The sequence below is a fragment of the Micromys minutus genome (genome assembly GCF_963924665.1).
Source record: "Micromys minutus genome assembly, chromosome: 29".
NCBI classification, from domain to species: Eukaryota; Metazoa; Chordata; class Mammalia; order Rodentia; family Muridae; genus Micromys; species Micromys minutus.
The window spans coordinates 33,892,003-33,908,532 of record NC_137964.1 but is presented as its reverse complement, the minus strand read 5'-3'; the positions used below and the strand labels follow the sequence as shown (position 1 = coordinate 33,908,532).

The following is a 16,530-nucleotide window of genomic DNA, read 5'->3' as shown; positions in this document are numbered from 1 at the left end:
GGGACAGTATGTATCCCCCCCCCAGAGCCGAGCCACGGGATGATCACCAGGTGTCCAGCACTCGGCCTGGCATTTTGCATGTGGGAAAACAGATCCAAGCAGAGAGCTGGGGCAGATCCCCTCAGGGAGAGCCGGTGTGTGTCTCAGATGGTCTTGTGCATCATACCCTAGCTATGGGAGAGCAGAGGCAAACAACAGGGTGAGGTGGTGTGCTGTGACCTTCGGCAGGTCTCTTACCCTCTCTGGGTTGCTTTGGTTTCCTCATCAGTACCTTCAAGAGAAGTCTATCCAGACTGAGCTGGGAGCCAGGCAAGGAGTGACTTTGCTGGGTACTAGATATGAAGTGAGGTACCAGGGCTGGAGGGATGTCTCAGTGGTTAGAGCACTGACTGCTCTTCCAGAGGTCCTGAGTTCAAATCCCAGCAACCACATGGTGGCTCACAACCATCTGTAATGGGATCTGATGTCCTCTTCTGGTGTGTCTGAAGTCAGCCACAGTGTACTTATATATGATAAATATTTAAATCTTTAAAGAAAAAAAAACAGTGAGGTACCTGCTCCAGGACAAAACTGGAAGGCAGAGCGTGGAAGTTGGCAGGCCGGTCACAGCCCACAACAAATGCTGGCCGTGGCACCAGGAGAGTGAAGTGTCACCAAGAAAAGACACCGGCTCCCATCTGGCACACATGTGCTGACTGTAGCCTGCCTCCCCATGAGAGGCCCTACTGCGCGCTGGAGGCAGTGCTGTGAGGGCCACGGGGATGGCAGAGGTGCGGCCCTATGCCTGGCAGAGGGTGCCAGGCTGTGTCAGCTCTGAACAGAGACACTCAGAGGGCTGAAACGGGGTGGCACTAGCAATTTTTCCAACAGTGGACAGAGGAGTGTCTCTAACTGGCAAGGCCGGGTTTTTAACCAGCACCACGTGATGATGATGTTTCTGAGAGACACCTTAGCACTACTCAGAGCAAGGCCGCGGCGAGCATTTATTGTAGCCAACATGGCGCCAAGGGCTTGCTGTGTTCTCTCACCCAATCTGCTCACCTCACTTCCGAGAGAAAGCCTGAAAAACTGACTTGGCCCAAAGCCACACGGCCAAAGGGTAACAGAGCTGGACTGTAGTCTGCCTGGAGCTGACCTAAGCCACCTGGTAGGCATTGTCACCAGAGGTGACCTTGAGGTCTGAGGATATGCTGGAATTACCCAGGAGCTTCAAAAAGCTACCAGTGGGCCTGCAAAGATGGCTCTTCTGTAAAACCATTGGCCCACAAGATGGCTCTGCTGGTGAAGGCGCTGTCTGCCAAGCCTAGTGCCTTGAGTTCACTCAAGGTGGGAGAGCCGGCCCACTCGAGCTGTCTTTTTGCTCTCCACAACCCCACTGTAGCACATGTGTGCACACACACACAAATAAATGTAAAAGAAAGGGGGGGAGGTATACCCTTCAGTGATATACCTCCCATGAGGTAGCACAGGCAGAATGTCCAAGGTGGACAGGACACAGCACCCCTGAGTCTTTGGAAGTTCTGGGGTGACTGAGGACAGCCAGTGACAGCACTGTGTGATTGGCAAGAGCAATCGTGGTTGCAAAGGCCACTCAGGTGGCTGGGTACATTGGCACCAGGTGCATGAGGGTGGCCACCAACAGCAGCTGAGGTAGGTGCCTTCACTGGCCAGGACACAAAGGTGGCTGCTTCCTGAGGGCCAGAGCATCTTATCAGCATCGGCTGCTGACACCCATCCCCCAGGGAGCTTGAGGGCTCTGTGGACCTCAGTCCTCTTTATCCATCGCCACAGCGGTCACAGACGCCTCCCCCCACCAAATGACTGCATTACTGTCCCATGCCCCAGATCCAAACTGTGTGGTGAAGATGCTTGACCCCAGACTTGACCAAGTACCTCTGAACGGAGAGGAAATGTGCTACAGGTGGTTACAGCCACAGCCTGGGGAGCACTCCCAGGGCAGAGCAGGATGATGGCAGGCTTTGGGGTCAAACAGCCTCAGACGCTGATCAGCTAGCTGTGTGGCTTATGACCTAACATTTCTGAGCTTTGGCTTCTTGGCTTGCTAAATGGGGACGCGATTGCTCACTGTGTTGTGAACTTGGGCACACGCTGCTCCAGGAGCGCTCAGAATCCAGCGTTAGCTCTTTGCGAATGACTCCTTTCTGAAGGGCAGGGGCTGGGCCTCATCTTAGGGCCCTTGAGCTGCTGGTAGTGACCTCTAGGAGGTGCACCCCAGCCCAGCGGCCATCTGCCCTCCTCCTCAGGGAGGTGGGAAGGCACCAGCTGCCCCCTAGCGGCTGAGGGCAAACAGAGTCAGCGTGTCTTTACAAGGGCCCCCGGCTCCCGCCGGCTGCTGGTGAGGCAAGAGCTCACCAGGGCTTTGGTGAGCACTGGCAGTCGGTCCAGAAGCCTGGAGAAAGAACCTTCCTTCCCTAGCCAGTGGGCATCAGAAGGAAGGGATGCCCCGGGCCACACGTTCACTTCCCAGGTTTCAGAGCAATGTGCGCTGGTGGGCACTTGGGAGAGCCATGTCTGTCTGTGATAGAGGCGTCCCTGGGCAGCGATGGCTACCTAGGAAAACTCCCTCCCTGAGCTACACAGCGAAGTGATGGATGTCTTCCTCCAGTCTGAGAACTCCCAGAGAGAGGGGCGAGGAGCAGCGCACACCACACTAGCCCCGTCTTCCCACAGGGCCCGAGGCTTTGTTTGTACAATCTCATTTTATTTCCCCACCCCAACCCCCACAGGCAGCTTTCCCATGAGTACCCATGGAGATAGGGCGGCCGGCATGCCTTGCCTCGGCCGATGATCCGCCACTGACTGGCCAGGCGGTTCTGAAGGGGCCATCATCGGATGCGTGGAAGGGGGCATGGCCAAGAGCCAGAGAATTTGTGAGAGACAGATGGAGGCCAGGCCCAGGCAGGGTGAAGGCCTCCTGTGTCAGCCTGCCATCTTGGAAGACCCCACAACTGATGCTGGTCTGGCTTCAGCCATGACAGATACAGATGGACCATGGAACTGGTACCTTCTCAGTCTAAAAGGCGCTGCCAACAAGAACTGTGTTGGCAGCCAGCACAGAGGCCGACTCTAGTCCCAGATACTTAGAGGCTTCTTGGCAGGGTGGTATATCAGGTTGTCTCAGAGGCCCAGGGCTTGCCGGACGGGGTCCTCTACAGAGGTGGCTGAGTGCATGGAGACCCCAGGGGCTCCGATGCTGGTCTCCCAGCAGTCAAACCCACAGCCGGTCAGGGCCTGTTTGGTGGCCTCCACTTTGGCTCGCTCTAGACCTGGGGAGAGAAGGCAGTCGGGTTTAGTGGATGGTGCTCAGCAGATGCCCCCACCCCCGGAGTTAGGCCCTCCTGCTTTGCATCGTGTGGCTTCTGGGACTCACTGCAATACCTGAGCCGTGTGCCAAGCCCACTCCCTCCTCCTGGGCTGTAGTCACCTGCACCCAACTTTGCCATGCCTCGTGACTTCATGCTATGCTTCAGAGTTAATCCCCATGTGGGTCTCAGTTTCCCTTCCTAGGAATGGAGCTGACTCTGCCCACCCACGCATGTGCCCAGCCAACACCTGGTATACTGAGCTCCCTTCCCTCAAGCCTCTTAGTGGGTCTTTTGTCCCAAAGACCAATGAATGAGCATGGCCTTCTCACTCCCCCAACCCCATCCGTTCCTCACAGTGAACAGCAGTGGGGGAGGCAGGGCCCGCCCTGGACGTGTCTGAAGCTTGTGACGGTGGAGGCAGGGGCAGCCTGGGCTGGGGGAGCTCTCAGGGACAAGCTCCTCCGGGGTCGGAGCAATGGCCCAGTAGTCTGCCTGCTATGGCGTCTCCCCTCTAGGGAAGGGCTCCCCTGTGGACCTCCCCCAAGCCGCGCGCCCTGTACCTGGCTTCAGGAGGGTGATGCCACAGCCGCCGCCGCCTGCGCCGGTCAGCTTGCTGTGCAGTCCGTGTGCTAACGTCACCTGGCAGAGCTGGTCCAGGGAGGCGTGGCCCACACCCAGGGCATTCAGGTGGTGCTGGTTCATGTCCATTAGCTCCTGGAAGAGGGACCATCTGTTCCTGCCTGATCCACCCAAGGTGAGCCCCCTGTGGCATCCCAGGCCGCCCCTCTGCTGCTGATGTGGGGCACAGTTGAGTGAGTTCATCCTCTCTCACCGAGGCCAGTATCAAGCCTGGCCCTTGGAATTATAAAGGACGTGCACATTACCCAAGCTGGTCAAGCAGGGAGAAGAGGTCCCCATCACTGGATTGGCCAAAACTAGTTGGCTTTCAGACACTGACCACCAAACCTATTCACCTGTCACGTGACCAGAGATCACATGAAAGATTCTTAACCACGGGGCTCCAGTCTCTGGGTGAAGCCACCAATCCCTTTCTTAGGAGATGGCTCCTTTCCTGCTAAAGGCCAGTGGGGATAGCTTACCATGTGCAGGAGAAAATGTCACATATGATACGATATGCCGCCCTACTGCTGCCTCCCGGGGTCGGTTTTCGGAATAAGAACCTGACTGTCACTCCAGCAAGGTCACAAGTTTGGAAATAGCTTAAATATTTGTCTAGCTTTCTTCAATCATGTGCAATAAAATTACTGCTTGCCGAGGACCAACAGGGCGCGTGCAGATAAAATGCTAAAGGCAGCCGATGTTTGCCTTTTACTGGATGCTGGGTACACACAGTCCTTTGCTAGAAGGTTCCTCCCATGGAAGCAGACAGTATGAAGTCTGTCCTCTCCTGGCTGTGTGAAGGGAAGGACTTTTGCCCAACGCTGGTGCTCTGCAAACCTTATTGTCAGTGTATGTCACTAGCATCCCATCTTATAAAAGGGGACACTTTTATAAGAGCAGGGGGGGCCGCCCTTCTTATAAGGTGGCGTGTTGGCACCTCTGCTTGCCAGAGTGCCCGTGGCGTTCCAGATGCCTCCTCTTGCTGGGGCGAGGGGAGGGTAGCAGCATGGCTGTGCCGTTTACGCTCTGCTCTGAGCACGGAGCTCAGGATGCCCGAGCACTGAGGGCTGCCCATCGCTGAGGCAGCTCTCCCGGGTGCTTTCTCGGGCCCTGCCCACTTGCTGGGATGCTGACAAATGAGCAGACAGGCGACCCGCGCATGGCCTGGTGGGCTGCTTGAAGAGACTTCTGGGGCCTCTCTGCGCTCCTGAGCTCCAGGTGTCATGTTGTCAAGGCAGGTTCCAGACACCTGTCACATTCTGATCCAAAATCTGTCAAGGATCAGGTGACAGATTATGACACCAGAGAATAGCTCGCTTGCTGGCTCACGTGCAAAGCTGTCCGGGAGCAGTGCTGTGCACTTGGGCGGCTGTGGCAGCCAAAAATACCCTCACTGAATAATCAGCCTGCTGCTCTCGGCGCTCGGGCCTCGGCGGGGCGCATGCGAGAAGTTCTCATCTTTATTACTTTCCCGCTCCGATCTGTGATTCTGAACCTGGCAGGAGCCTTGAGCTGGGAATCAAGGCTTGAAGAGTGCCCAGCGCACAGTAGGGGCTCAGAGTCTGCCTCTTTGGACCTCAGCTTTTAGGCCCTGAGTGGTCGCTTTGGGACTGGCTGCACACCGGGATGTCAGCTGGGGCGGAGGCTGCAGCAGGTATTACAGGTCAGTACTAGAGAGAGGCCAAGAGGAGGGGGAGCACTCCTGCACCTTCCCATGACTGCTGACGCTCAGCCAGGGGCTGCTGGGTCCCTTGTACTTCAAGGGAGGCCAGATGGCTTTCCACCATCAGCCTGACTTACCAGACCAGATGGCCCATGTCTGTCTGAGAGGAAGCTTTTGGCTCTCTGAGCTGGTGGCACATGGGTACTGGGAACAGGAGACCCTGGTCCTGGAATAAGCTTGTGACACCCGATAGTGAGGCCACCAGCGGGCAGTGAGTTTAAGAGAATTTGGACACGGGGCTGAATGCTACCTAGAGTTACAGAAATGGCGCTGGCCACAGTTAGAGAACCACAGAACAACTTCAGGACCTGCCTGACCAGAGCACCAGGCGGCTGCTGAGTGGACACTTGAAGTCACACCTCCCACGGGGCCTCAGTGTGCCAGGCTTCTTCACTTGCCCCCACGGGCACACACGTGTCCCCCCTGGGCAAACAGGACAGGGGACGACAGTCCTTAGACAGTAGTGCAGTGAGTAGATGCTCTCTGTAGGAAGCTTACTTCTAGTACGAGGTATTGTTCTGGGACTGGCGCGGCCACCATCTCTCCTAGCACGCGCTCGCACTCCTGGGATATTGCGTCGATTGAGGTCAGGAGCGGGGCCACGATCTCGGGGAACTGCGGGAAAGGAAGGCAGGCAGAACGTGACGTCTAAGGCTAGGGGAGGACAGACCCTGCTATAGTGGTGGGGCAGCACTTCAGGGATATCCTCCGGCCTGGCCTTTGTCCTGCTGATGCTCTGATGTCTGTGTGGGTAGGGTGAACCATACCATCCTGATGTGTGTGTGTGTGTGTGTGTGTGTGTGTTTCCTTACTGCAAAGCCAATCTGACTAAAGAGACAGGCCTGTTCCAAAAATCCCTACCCTGACCAGCCTGGCAGTGGCCACAGTTGGCACCTTCCTTTCTGCACACACTGTCCCCCCTCAAATATACACAGCACCAGGAGCACCTTGATTAGCCTGCTTCTGACGCCAGCCACCAGGGCCTTGGTACTTCGTGGGACCTTGGTGTTGGTGAGCAGGATCTGCAGAGCCGGGAGCCTGCAGAGAAAAAAGGGCAGGGTGGAGGTGCCAGGCCCAGGAAGGTGTACGTGTGTCACACGGCCAGCACACAAGGGGATGCCAACTTAGTCTAGGGACTAGAGGGAGGGGAGAAAGGAGGTCCTCCGAGACTTCACCATCATGAGATATAAGGACCGTGAAGGAATAAAGACCTTCGGGGGTCTGAGGTTGGAGCACCGTGGCATACAACCCCTCATTGGGTTACAAGTTCAAAGTGGCTGTGGCAGAGTGCAGGGAGGGCCTGAGGTCTGGTGGTGTCAACCTGATGCTTAGGTGGGGACGAGGGGGCGGGGGAGGGGTGGGGGGGCAGGGCACAGGGTGAGCAATGAATATCAGGATCCAGAAACTGAGGACCATCTGCAGGGACGACCCTTCCTGTCTGTCCTGGATCTAGACACCTGAGACGCTCTGCAATCCAAAAAATCCTGGGCGCCAAGTTTGAGTTTGGATTCCTATGGGGGCTGCTGGCTCTCCTGTAGGTCCGCGTGGGAGGGAGTAAGCGGGAGGGATAGGCCGCCACCACCAGCTGCCCCGCCCACCACGAGCTCATTCTCCCGTGCCCAGAGCAATCCAGGTGGGAACCCTGCTATGGTGTGGGGAGCGGGGAGCAGCATCCTGAGGCTGCCATCTGCAGACCCCCAGCCTGGCCGTAGGGGCACTGCACAATCCTGGCTGCCCTTGTGGCAAGTGGCTTCTAGAGGAACCCGCCGCTCTTTCTTGCCATCCACTCTGCCCTTGAGAGAGCTGAGGGTGGGGATGGGGATGAAGACGGAGAATGTGGATGCAGGTCACCCTCTTTACAGATCAAGACTGTAAGGTCCAGCAGAGGTGGCGAGGCCACCCGCTATCCACCATCACTGTCTCACCGCCCGGAAATGGGCATCTATTCTCGCCCAGAGGATGGCGCTAGATCTCTTTTTTTTTTTAACTTTTAAAATGAGTACTGGTTTTTCTCTACCTCTTAAAGACTGCCTATCACTCAAAAAGCCCGGGTTCTGGGAAGGGAGGCCTTGAGTCACAACACAAACAAGGTGCCTTGTGTGGAATGGCGCCAGGGATGGAGTGGGGCAGGCTTGGCGGTTGGGTAGTTCACAGATCACATTTTCACTCTCACACACACCTCTGCAGAAGGCCTGCTGACAGCCCACATGGGGTCACACTCAGGGCTCTGCTCTGAAGTCACATGTGCCTGGGCCCCCTGACTCTGTGTCACCCTACCCCCTCCCCTCCCCAGTGCACAGCCACCCAGTCACCCTGGCCTCCTCCTGAGGCTCCAAGCTTGTATCTCTTATCCCAGAGGCTGCTTCCTCCTCACAGCTCCCGCCTCCTGCTCAGGTGCTGCCTCATCAGAGGCCCTGGGGAACCCCATCTATCCACTTTCACCGAGGCCCAGTGTTTGGGCATCCCAAAGAAGGATCTGATGCAGAGTTGCAGACCTCCAGAGCTGAGAGAGGGGGGTCTCTATAGGACAGGAGAGGCTGGGGTCGGGGAGGGGCGGGTCTCAGAGGGCCAGAGCAGTATACCAGGACTGCGCCTGTCTGAGCTGAGTACCTGGGGTGACGAAGACAAGAGGGTGATAATGACCCTCCCCAACACATGATGCCAAACGGGTTCCTACTTGCCACGATTTACTCCTTATCCCCAACCTTTCTGCAGAGAACTGGGCGCCCAGTTCTGCACAGCGGACCAGGCCGGACACAGTCATGCAAAGCGGGCTTGGAGCTGCTGAGTCCTCCGCTGTGCTTGGCCCAAGCCTCCCACTGCAGGCTCCAGCTCGCCTAAGCCTTGCTAACCCTCCACAACACCCCTCTTTGCCTCTGTTGGCTTCCATACTGATCTATCCCAACCCTACTCTCACGTCCAGCAAAAGCTCCCGGAAACAGCCTGAGTTATGCCTACATTCCCCAGCCCCGTGATAGGTCATTAGGAAGAAGAAGGTAGCGTCTAATGCTTACTAAGTAAACACACAGGCAGGCAGCCAGGGTCTGCCGGTCAGCTGTGCTTCGAGGGACAGGGATGGCCACACGTGACCCTCACCTTAATCACAACAAAGATTGGCGATGGAGGAAGAAAAACAACCAGGCAGCTACAAGGTGCCCCAGACTCACAGTGGGGAGGGGACATGAGGACACCTGCCCCTCAGAACCTCACAGAGGCACAGTGCTCTCCCTGGATATGTGGGGTAAGTGTTAGCCATGACAATGACGTCTGAATTACCTCTTCAAGGATGACATCTTCCCTTGCTGGTAGCGCAGGGCTCCTCCTAGAGAGAGGGACAGCAGCCATCACCGTGGGGATAATTCATATTTGCACCCCGGGACATCAGTGTGGCCCCAGGATGTGTCAGGCTGAGTGACACACTGGTCCACTCCAGCTTTGGCCATGAAGGACACAAAGGGTACAAAGGTCCTTGGGCCCTTAGCCTTCTGAGCCACCTGACATCCCTAGCCATTGCCCGTGTGGTGAGGCTAAGGCCTGGGGCTCAGTGGCTGGGCCTGTCTGGATGGAAGGCTGCTTTCGTGGTTCACCACAGCAGCGGTTTCCTGTGGGAGTTCCTTTTTCCCAGGCCTGAGCCTCTCCCCCAGAGAGTCAGAGTCTGAGATCTCCCCCTCACCTGGGACAGGAGCATGCTCTTTTCCTCAGAAGCCACTAAGTGTACCCATCGCAAGCCAAGAGAGCCAGGGCACCTACAAACATGAACGAGACTCCCAGGAAGGACGAGGAGGCCAACGCACTTACCCCAGGTGCTGACGGCGTTGTCCACACCAGAGGGGTTCCCGTGGATCACCCTCTCCCCCTCGTAGGCCCACTTGTTAATTGACTTCAGGTCCTCCTCAGGCCACCTGAGCACACAGAGGGGCTGGGGTAGCCTTGGACAGCAGAAGGAAGTGGCTGCATCTGCTACGAGCACAGGGGCCACCCAAAACCCCGGGGCTGGTGTGACCGGTCACAGGAACAATAGAATCTGCTCCTCTCAGCCTAAGACGGTGCTGAGCCTTGCTTTCCTGTTCTCCAAAACCCACACAGCACAGTGGGAGTGGCCCAAGCTTCCCGGTGTGATGTGCTCTCACGGCCTGAGTGACCCTGAACCCGTTACCTAACCTCTCCGAGCCCCACTCCCCTCAGGGATAGAATGCTTAACTTCACTCTCGTCAGGCTAGGTCATGTATGGCTGGGCAGACACTGACTGTGTACACAGGATGACACTGTTCAAGTGTCAACACCTCAACAGGCCTGTCTCAGGAAGGGCAAGCGGAGGGGAGGCTCCTGCGTCCTGTGTGACCCCTGTAGCTGAAGGTGTGGGGGAAGCAAGTGTCCACGGCAGACTCTCCTGCAACTGGGCACTTGGGAGGAGGCAGCGACCAGAGGGTGAGGCCAGCCTGCGCCGCACACTGAGACCCCCACCTCAGGACAAATAAACATGCCACAACTGTGAATCCCTGGTGGGCACCAGTCACCTCTGGGTTTCATCGAAGCAGAGGGGCCTCCCGAGGAACAGGGTGGGCTCAGCGCCAGCCTGTGACCAGGTCAAAACACTGGCGGGAACTTGGAAGTGCAGCCCACCCTCTCCCCTGCCTCAGTCTGGCTCCTTTCTAGAAATTCCTTTCTCTTGCATTGGCTGAGCTTTGGGGGGTGCTGTGCGGGGTTCTGTGTAGGGTGCTGGTTGGACCCTGTCTGCTCTACCAGTCCTCAAACCTCCCCTTTCTCGTCTGCAAAGCCAGAGACGACTGCGCATTGTGAGGTGGAAGAATACTGTTGTACAATGCCTGGGGACAGTGGCCTAAAATGGGCTGTTGGGACCGCAGCTCTTGAGTGTACACAAAACTCTGGGTCCTGTGAGGATTTCACAAATCTGCAACACACACACAGAGTGAGACAGACAGACACAGACAAACATCCTGTGGAAAGGCAGGGTTCCTCCCTTTCACTCAGAGGGGTACAGCAGCGTTACAAACCCCAGTACTATACACTGTTCCATCCCAAGGTCAGTGAGCAGGAGAAAGACAGTCCTTACCTGCCGAAGGAGTCCCTGTCCTTGAGCGGGTTGGTGACCTCCTCACAGGCAGTCAAGAGGGCAGCTGCCAGACACACCGAGTAGGCAGCGCTGGAGCCCAAGCCTGCTCCAGGGGGCAGTTCCGACCACACCACAATGTCCAGGCTTGGCAGTGTCCTGAAATACAACAGGTACAAAAAGTGACTCCCTTAAAGGGTGTGAAGCGCCTATGGGGACCTGGGGCCAGGCATGGAGGTTGGGGGAGAGGGCGGCTGAGAACCTAGACCTGATGGGAGGGATCCCCATTGGACGCCAGGGACTCAAGAGGACCCTGACGAGGAAACAGGCATCAGACTTCACTTAAATCAGTGAACTCGGGCTGGAGAGGTGGCTCAGTGGTTAAGGGCACTGACTGCTCTTCCAGAGGTCCTGAGTTCAATTCCCAGCTCACAACCATCTGTAATGGGGATCTGATGCCCTCTTCTGGTGTGTCTGAAGACAGCTCATGAAATAAATAAATCTTAAAAAAAAAATTAAAAAAAAAATCAGTGAACTCAAACCCCTTCTTAGAACTCTCAGCTCTGTAGAGCTGAGCTCCTCCCTGGCCTGGCTCTCAACACCAGCTGTCCGTCTGTCTGGCATGGCCTTGTACCATGTCAACCTCCCACCCATCTTTCTGGAGTTCACCAAGTGTCTCCATTGGATACTTCCCCGGACTACCCATACTAGGCACTACTCCTGACACATGGCCCCAGGTCTACGGCAGCTCAGTAAAAAGAACAATCAGACCATCACACAGAGAGACCTCCCTCAAGTCAGACCTGACAGTGTTCTGCAATTTCTGAGACCTGTTCCCACTTTGCAGATATCCAACACCAAGCATGACTTTTCAAAGTACACACGCCCACCCTGTGCAGAGGAGAGACCGACCCGGCCAATTGGATTAAAGTGTGCTATCCAAGCTGAACATCCCTGCAGTGGCAATTTCGGTTTCTTTAAAAAAAAAAAAAAAAAAAAAACAGAAATATAAGAATGTTTTCCTTTTAATCCCAGGTCTGGGATACGGGGCTGCTTCAGACTGTCCACAGCCGCTGACTACGATTTGCCTTGTGCTCTAGGAGAGGTGTGATTTTTGCCAGCTGCAGAATTTCTGTTGTTTCAAGTTTGGAATCCTGGAGACTTATCAGAGGGCAGATAAAAGCTAGGGCCCCTAGAGGCAGAGTGGTTTACTACTGGTTGGTTAAGCAGTTGTGTGCAAAGAAGAAACAAGACAACGGAATTAATTATCCTGATGGTGAAGATCGAACTTGCCCCCAAGGAACTTGATGCCCCTCATAAGTAGGAAATAGTCTAATGATAATGATCTCCACCCCCAACTTTATTGGGGGGGGTCTCCTTTCTTTCCCCTTTACCCTCTTCCCCTCTTATCTAATGTTAGGGGGTTGGAAGGGTGGAAGAAAAAAAGAATCCACAAAGTAGCAAGGCTGGCTACATATCCTCAGCAGGGCCTGGTGGTAGGAGGTGCATCCGATGCTCTGCCCGCCTTCTGCTTTGCATATAAGTAACACCTGGCACCTCCCTCCAGCCTCACCACAGAGGCGCCCTGAGGAATTCCAACCCTTAACTAAAGCAGCAGAGGACGCAGCACAGCGTGAACACAGGGTGTTCCTATGAGCAGGGGTTCATGTCACAGTCTACAACGTAACTAGCTAAACAGTCTTCGGGCGTTTCTCTCTTGGGAGCCTCTTGCCTGGGTTGCTGGGGCCATCGTCCCTAGAAACCCACGAGGCACAGGGATTCTCCAGAACACTTCCTAGGGGTAGCCGCCTACAGGCACACACCTCTGCTTCCGGCAGATAGCCAGGTACAGGTACAGAAAGGCAAGCAGAGCCAGGCCATCACTGCCTACATGGTCTCTGGAGAGGCCCGCCATCTTCTTCAGCTTCTCCAGTTGCTCCAAGGTGGGTGCAGGGACATCACCTTGCTCTGTCACACAGGCAAACAAACAGGTGGGTGAGAGGCCTGCAGAGCAGATGTTCCTAAAAGCACGGAACACACTGGCACCCGCACGTGGATAAAAAGTCTCAACACTCTAGCCCTATGCACCCATCACTTGTATTTTGGGGTGTAGGCAGCCCTGGGTGCATGTCTTAGCTGTACCATTCACTGCACCTCTTCAGGGAGTCTTTGTAAAGACAAGAACCAGGCATGAAGGACTGACAAAGCTCCTGGCCCAGACCGAGTGCTTAGCTAACAGTCTGAGCACACGCTGAGCACAAAAGCTATGATTCACCTTTCAAACCGAAGGGAGCAGTTTCTCTCTCTCAAAGACAGTTAGCAAAAGGACTGGAGATGTGGCTCAGTTGTAAGGCCAGCAAGTGCCAGGTCCTGGGTTCCATTCTTAGCACTCCCAACACACACACACACACACACACACACACACACACACATCACACACAGATACACCACTTAACACACACACACACACACACAAACCACACAAACACAGACCAACCACACACAACATACCACACACAGCATACCACACACCCATGTACACACACAACATACCACATACCAAACACACATCACACACACACACACTACACTACACACACCATGCGACACACACTGGTTTTGTCCACACAGGAGCCCGGGCCACCCTTCTCTGCGATGCAGAGGAGGCTGATCCAGTTGGACCAGCTCACCTGTAAAAACCACTCCTCCCAGTCTTGGGTCAGCAGGCAGACAGGGCAGGGGAGCAGGGCGTGGCTGTTAGAAAGTGCAAGGCCTCACCCACTAAGGGTTCAGTGCATGTGTGCCTAGAAGGCTGATGATGTATTCCAGAGGACCAAACCAGGGGGTCAAGGAGACCCCAACACTGCAGAGGAGTTTAGAGACCTGCCTCTGAACTCTTTCTGTATCCACAACAGTATGGTGTTGCCTTTCACCTCAACCATCATAGGCATAAAATGGAGGTGAATGGTGTCACCTACCTTAGGGACCATTGGTGGAGGAAACACTCAACTCCCAGCCCGGCACAGGAGCTCGATACCTGTTCACTTTGCCTGTTATTATGTGGAGGGAGTGCCAGACCCCCAAAAGAGGAAACCAGTCTCCAAGAGGCCTCTTTAATCTCCTCCGGAAGCAGACTTACTGTCCCAGCCCCCACCGAGCATCCTACAGGTTCCCCACTACAACCCGTGGCCAGGTCACATGCTGCTGCTGCCCCTGGGCCTGTCCGGACACGCCAGCAGGGTTTGTGTGATCCTGGTCAGGAGCTACCATGCCTGACACCGACTTAGAAAAGCTGGTCCTTGGGGACCATTTCTGCCCTAACGAGAGCCCGGCCTAGCAACGGGAGAGGTAACTAATACAGAAGCTTAACTTTCACTCTGCAGGGAGCCCGGATGATCTGCCCACAAGAGTCCACAGAGATCCGGGGCACACTTCTACACCTTTAAAATCAACTAGCCAGGTGTGCCTTTAACCCCAGCAGTTGAGAGGCAGATCTTTGTGAGGTGTGGAGTCACAAACAAAAAAAAAAAAAATTAAGTCATGTATTAAATGAACAAAGTCAATTTTCTGGGGTCAGAGGACAGCACTGTTCTCTGGTTCCTTCACAGGCAGTCTGAAGTAACCACCCTGTCTGTCGCCCCTTCCCCACTTTCTCCAGGGGCCAGGCTCCTACCACACCCGGCTCCCCCCTCTTTTGTACTAACCGAGAAAGCTTGTGTCCAGCAGCTGAAGTGTGGCCACGTCCCAGACCTGCTTAATACCGATGTTTGGCAAATTGAGGCTCACTTTCCCGTCACTCTGTGGTCGCAGCACCAGAAAGGTTCTCAAGTTCAAGGCCACCGCCAGAGCAACCTATAGAATGAAGGGCAAAACCAGCAAGGCTGGAGGAGAGTGGATCAGGGACCAGCGACCACATGTTCTGGAGGTGGAGACGGGAGGATGCTGGGGGTTGACTGGCCGCCCACCTCCGCCCATTCCAACAAACACTTATAAGACCGTGAGAAGTCCTGTCTCAAAATCCAAGGGGAACAGTGCCTCCTGAGGAATGATTCCTTAGATCATCTCCTAGCCTAGACAGACAGACAGACACACACACACACACAAACATAAAGAATGGCAGTGGAGCGAATAGGAAAAAAAATATAAGCTTCAGGCTCAGATCAACTCCAGTTCATTCCCAGTGCCATGTAGGTATAATGTGCCTGGTCAGGTTACCAACTCTCTCCGAAACCTCAGCTTTACCTGTAAAATAGAAGACTACAAACCGCATCCCTGGCTTAGGCTCCAGGTTTAAATGAAATAATACATGTGTGCAGCACCTGTACCAGACCACCTCTCCAGGTCCTCAACACTGGAATGCCCAGAGGGTAGTCCTCCAAGCTCTGTCCCCTCCTCCAACACTGGCTTCCTGGGTGATTCCAACCATCTTTCCGCTATGACACTGGGTGGGGCCATCTTAAGGTTCGTCTGGCATTCATCTGGCCTACACCTCAGGCCCAATCTTTCAATTCCCTGGGGGCTTTTTACCTTGCCGTGGACCACAGCATGTTCCCCATGGAGGATGACTTTCCCTGGAGCAGACACCAGCAGGACTTCTGACAACATGACTCCTAAGCCCCCTGACAGATAAAAAGCAGAGAGAGAAACAAAGTTTCCGATGTTAGTTACAAACACCAGGAAGGCCGGGCTTGGTGGCGCACACCTTTAATCCCAACACTTGGGAGACAAAGGCTGGTGGATCTGTGCAGGTTCGAGACCAGCCTGGTCTATAGAGCGGGTTTCAGGGCAGCCAGGGCCATATAGAGAAACTCTGTCTCTGTATGGAACTACCATCCAGAACTATGTACCAGGATGACAGTGCAGTGAACCAGCCAGCTGGACAATGGGGAAAAAAAATCAGTGTTCAGACTGAACTCTTCCGTCCCATATCTTTATGTAAGCGCCATGAATCTGTTTCCCACACATCAGATATAATAGAGGTAATATTGGAGACTGATTCAAAGGACCAGAAGCAGCCGGGCCTGTCTGTCTGGCAGGCAAAGTAGTCTCTTGACTACACAGAGCTACTCGGCACTGACCGGTTCTCAGCTCCAGCGTTTTTTACTATCACTGCTTGCAGGTACACACTGACATGACCTCCAGAGCACACTGCTCAATCTTGGAGTGCTTGCCTACCATGAAGACGGCTATGTGTTTGATAGTACGGGAACGCGAGGTTTACATAAAATCTTGAAGAAGAAAGAATTCTTCCCGGGCATCGAGGCCAGAACCGACCTGTCACAATTAGAAACAACGCCGCGGGACTTACCTGTTACGCCCCTTGTTGCACATTTAAACAAGAACCTCAGAGTGTCACAAAGTGCTTTTGCAGGATTTATGCATGCATTTTACATTGTTAGAAATAATGCAAAATCACCCCGGTTCAAGGCTTCACAGGAACTCCCTCACACTAGCCACCCCACTGCAGACTAAGTAGCCTCTGGGACCCCAGTCTACGGGGGAACTGTCCGATCTGAGGTCGCTGACTGCTCAGATCGAGGAAACCAAGGCAGAGGACCGCGGTGCATAGCCCAGGGTGTCCAGGGTCCAACCCTCACGCCGTCCGTCCCACAGCCCAGGCCTCTCACCTGCCCCAGCCAGCGCCCAGGTGAGCCGAAACCCGGGATGGAGCGCCCAGCAGTCCCCATATCAGAGGGCAGAGCCCCAAGGAGGCGGGCGTGTCTTCCTGCGGCCAATCAGAGAGCTTGAACCGATGTTCTTTTTACGGATTGGGTTGAACATTGACCAAT

General features: G+C 55.0%; 1 protein-coding gene across 1 annotated transcript; it reads right to left on the bottom strand.

Annotated features, from left to right (window-relative positions):
* Nucleotides 1-2,747: 2,747 nt before the first annotated feature.
* Nucleotides 2,748-16,442, bottom strand: MVK (mevalonate kinase). The gene is made up of 11 exons (XM_080940417.1): nt 16,369-16,442; nt 15,269-15,360; nt 14,446-14,593; nt 12,565-12,709; nt 10,745-10,900; nt 9,469-9,572; nt 8,947-8,992; nt 6,618-6,708; nt 6,169-6,285; nt 3,887-4,040; nt 2,748-3,287 (listed from the first exon to the last, which is right to left on the bottom strand). Exons 2-11 carry the CDS (start codon nt 15,344-15,346, stop codon nt 3,139-3,141), a joined length of 1,188 nt encoding a protein of 395 aa, XP_080796543.1. The 5' UTR covers nt 15,347-15,360; nt 16,369-16,442; the 3' UTR covers nt 2,748-3,138.
* Between the last annotated feature and the right edge of the window lie 88 nt (nt 16,443-16,530).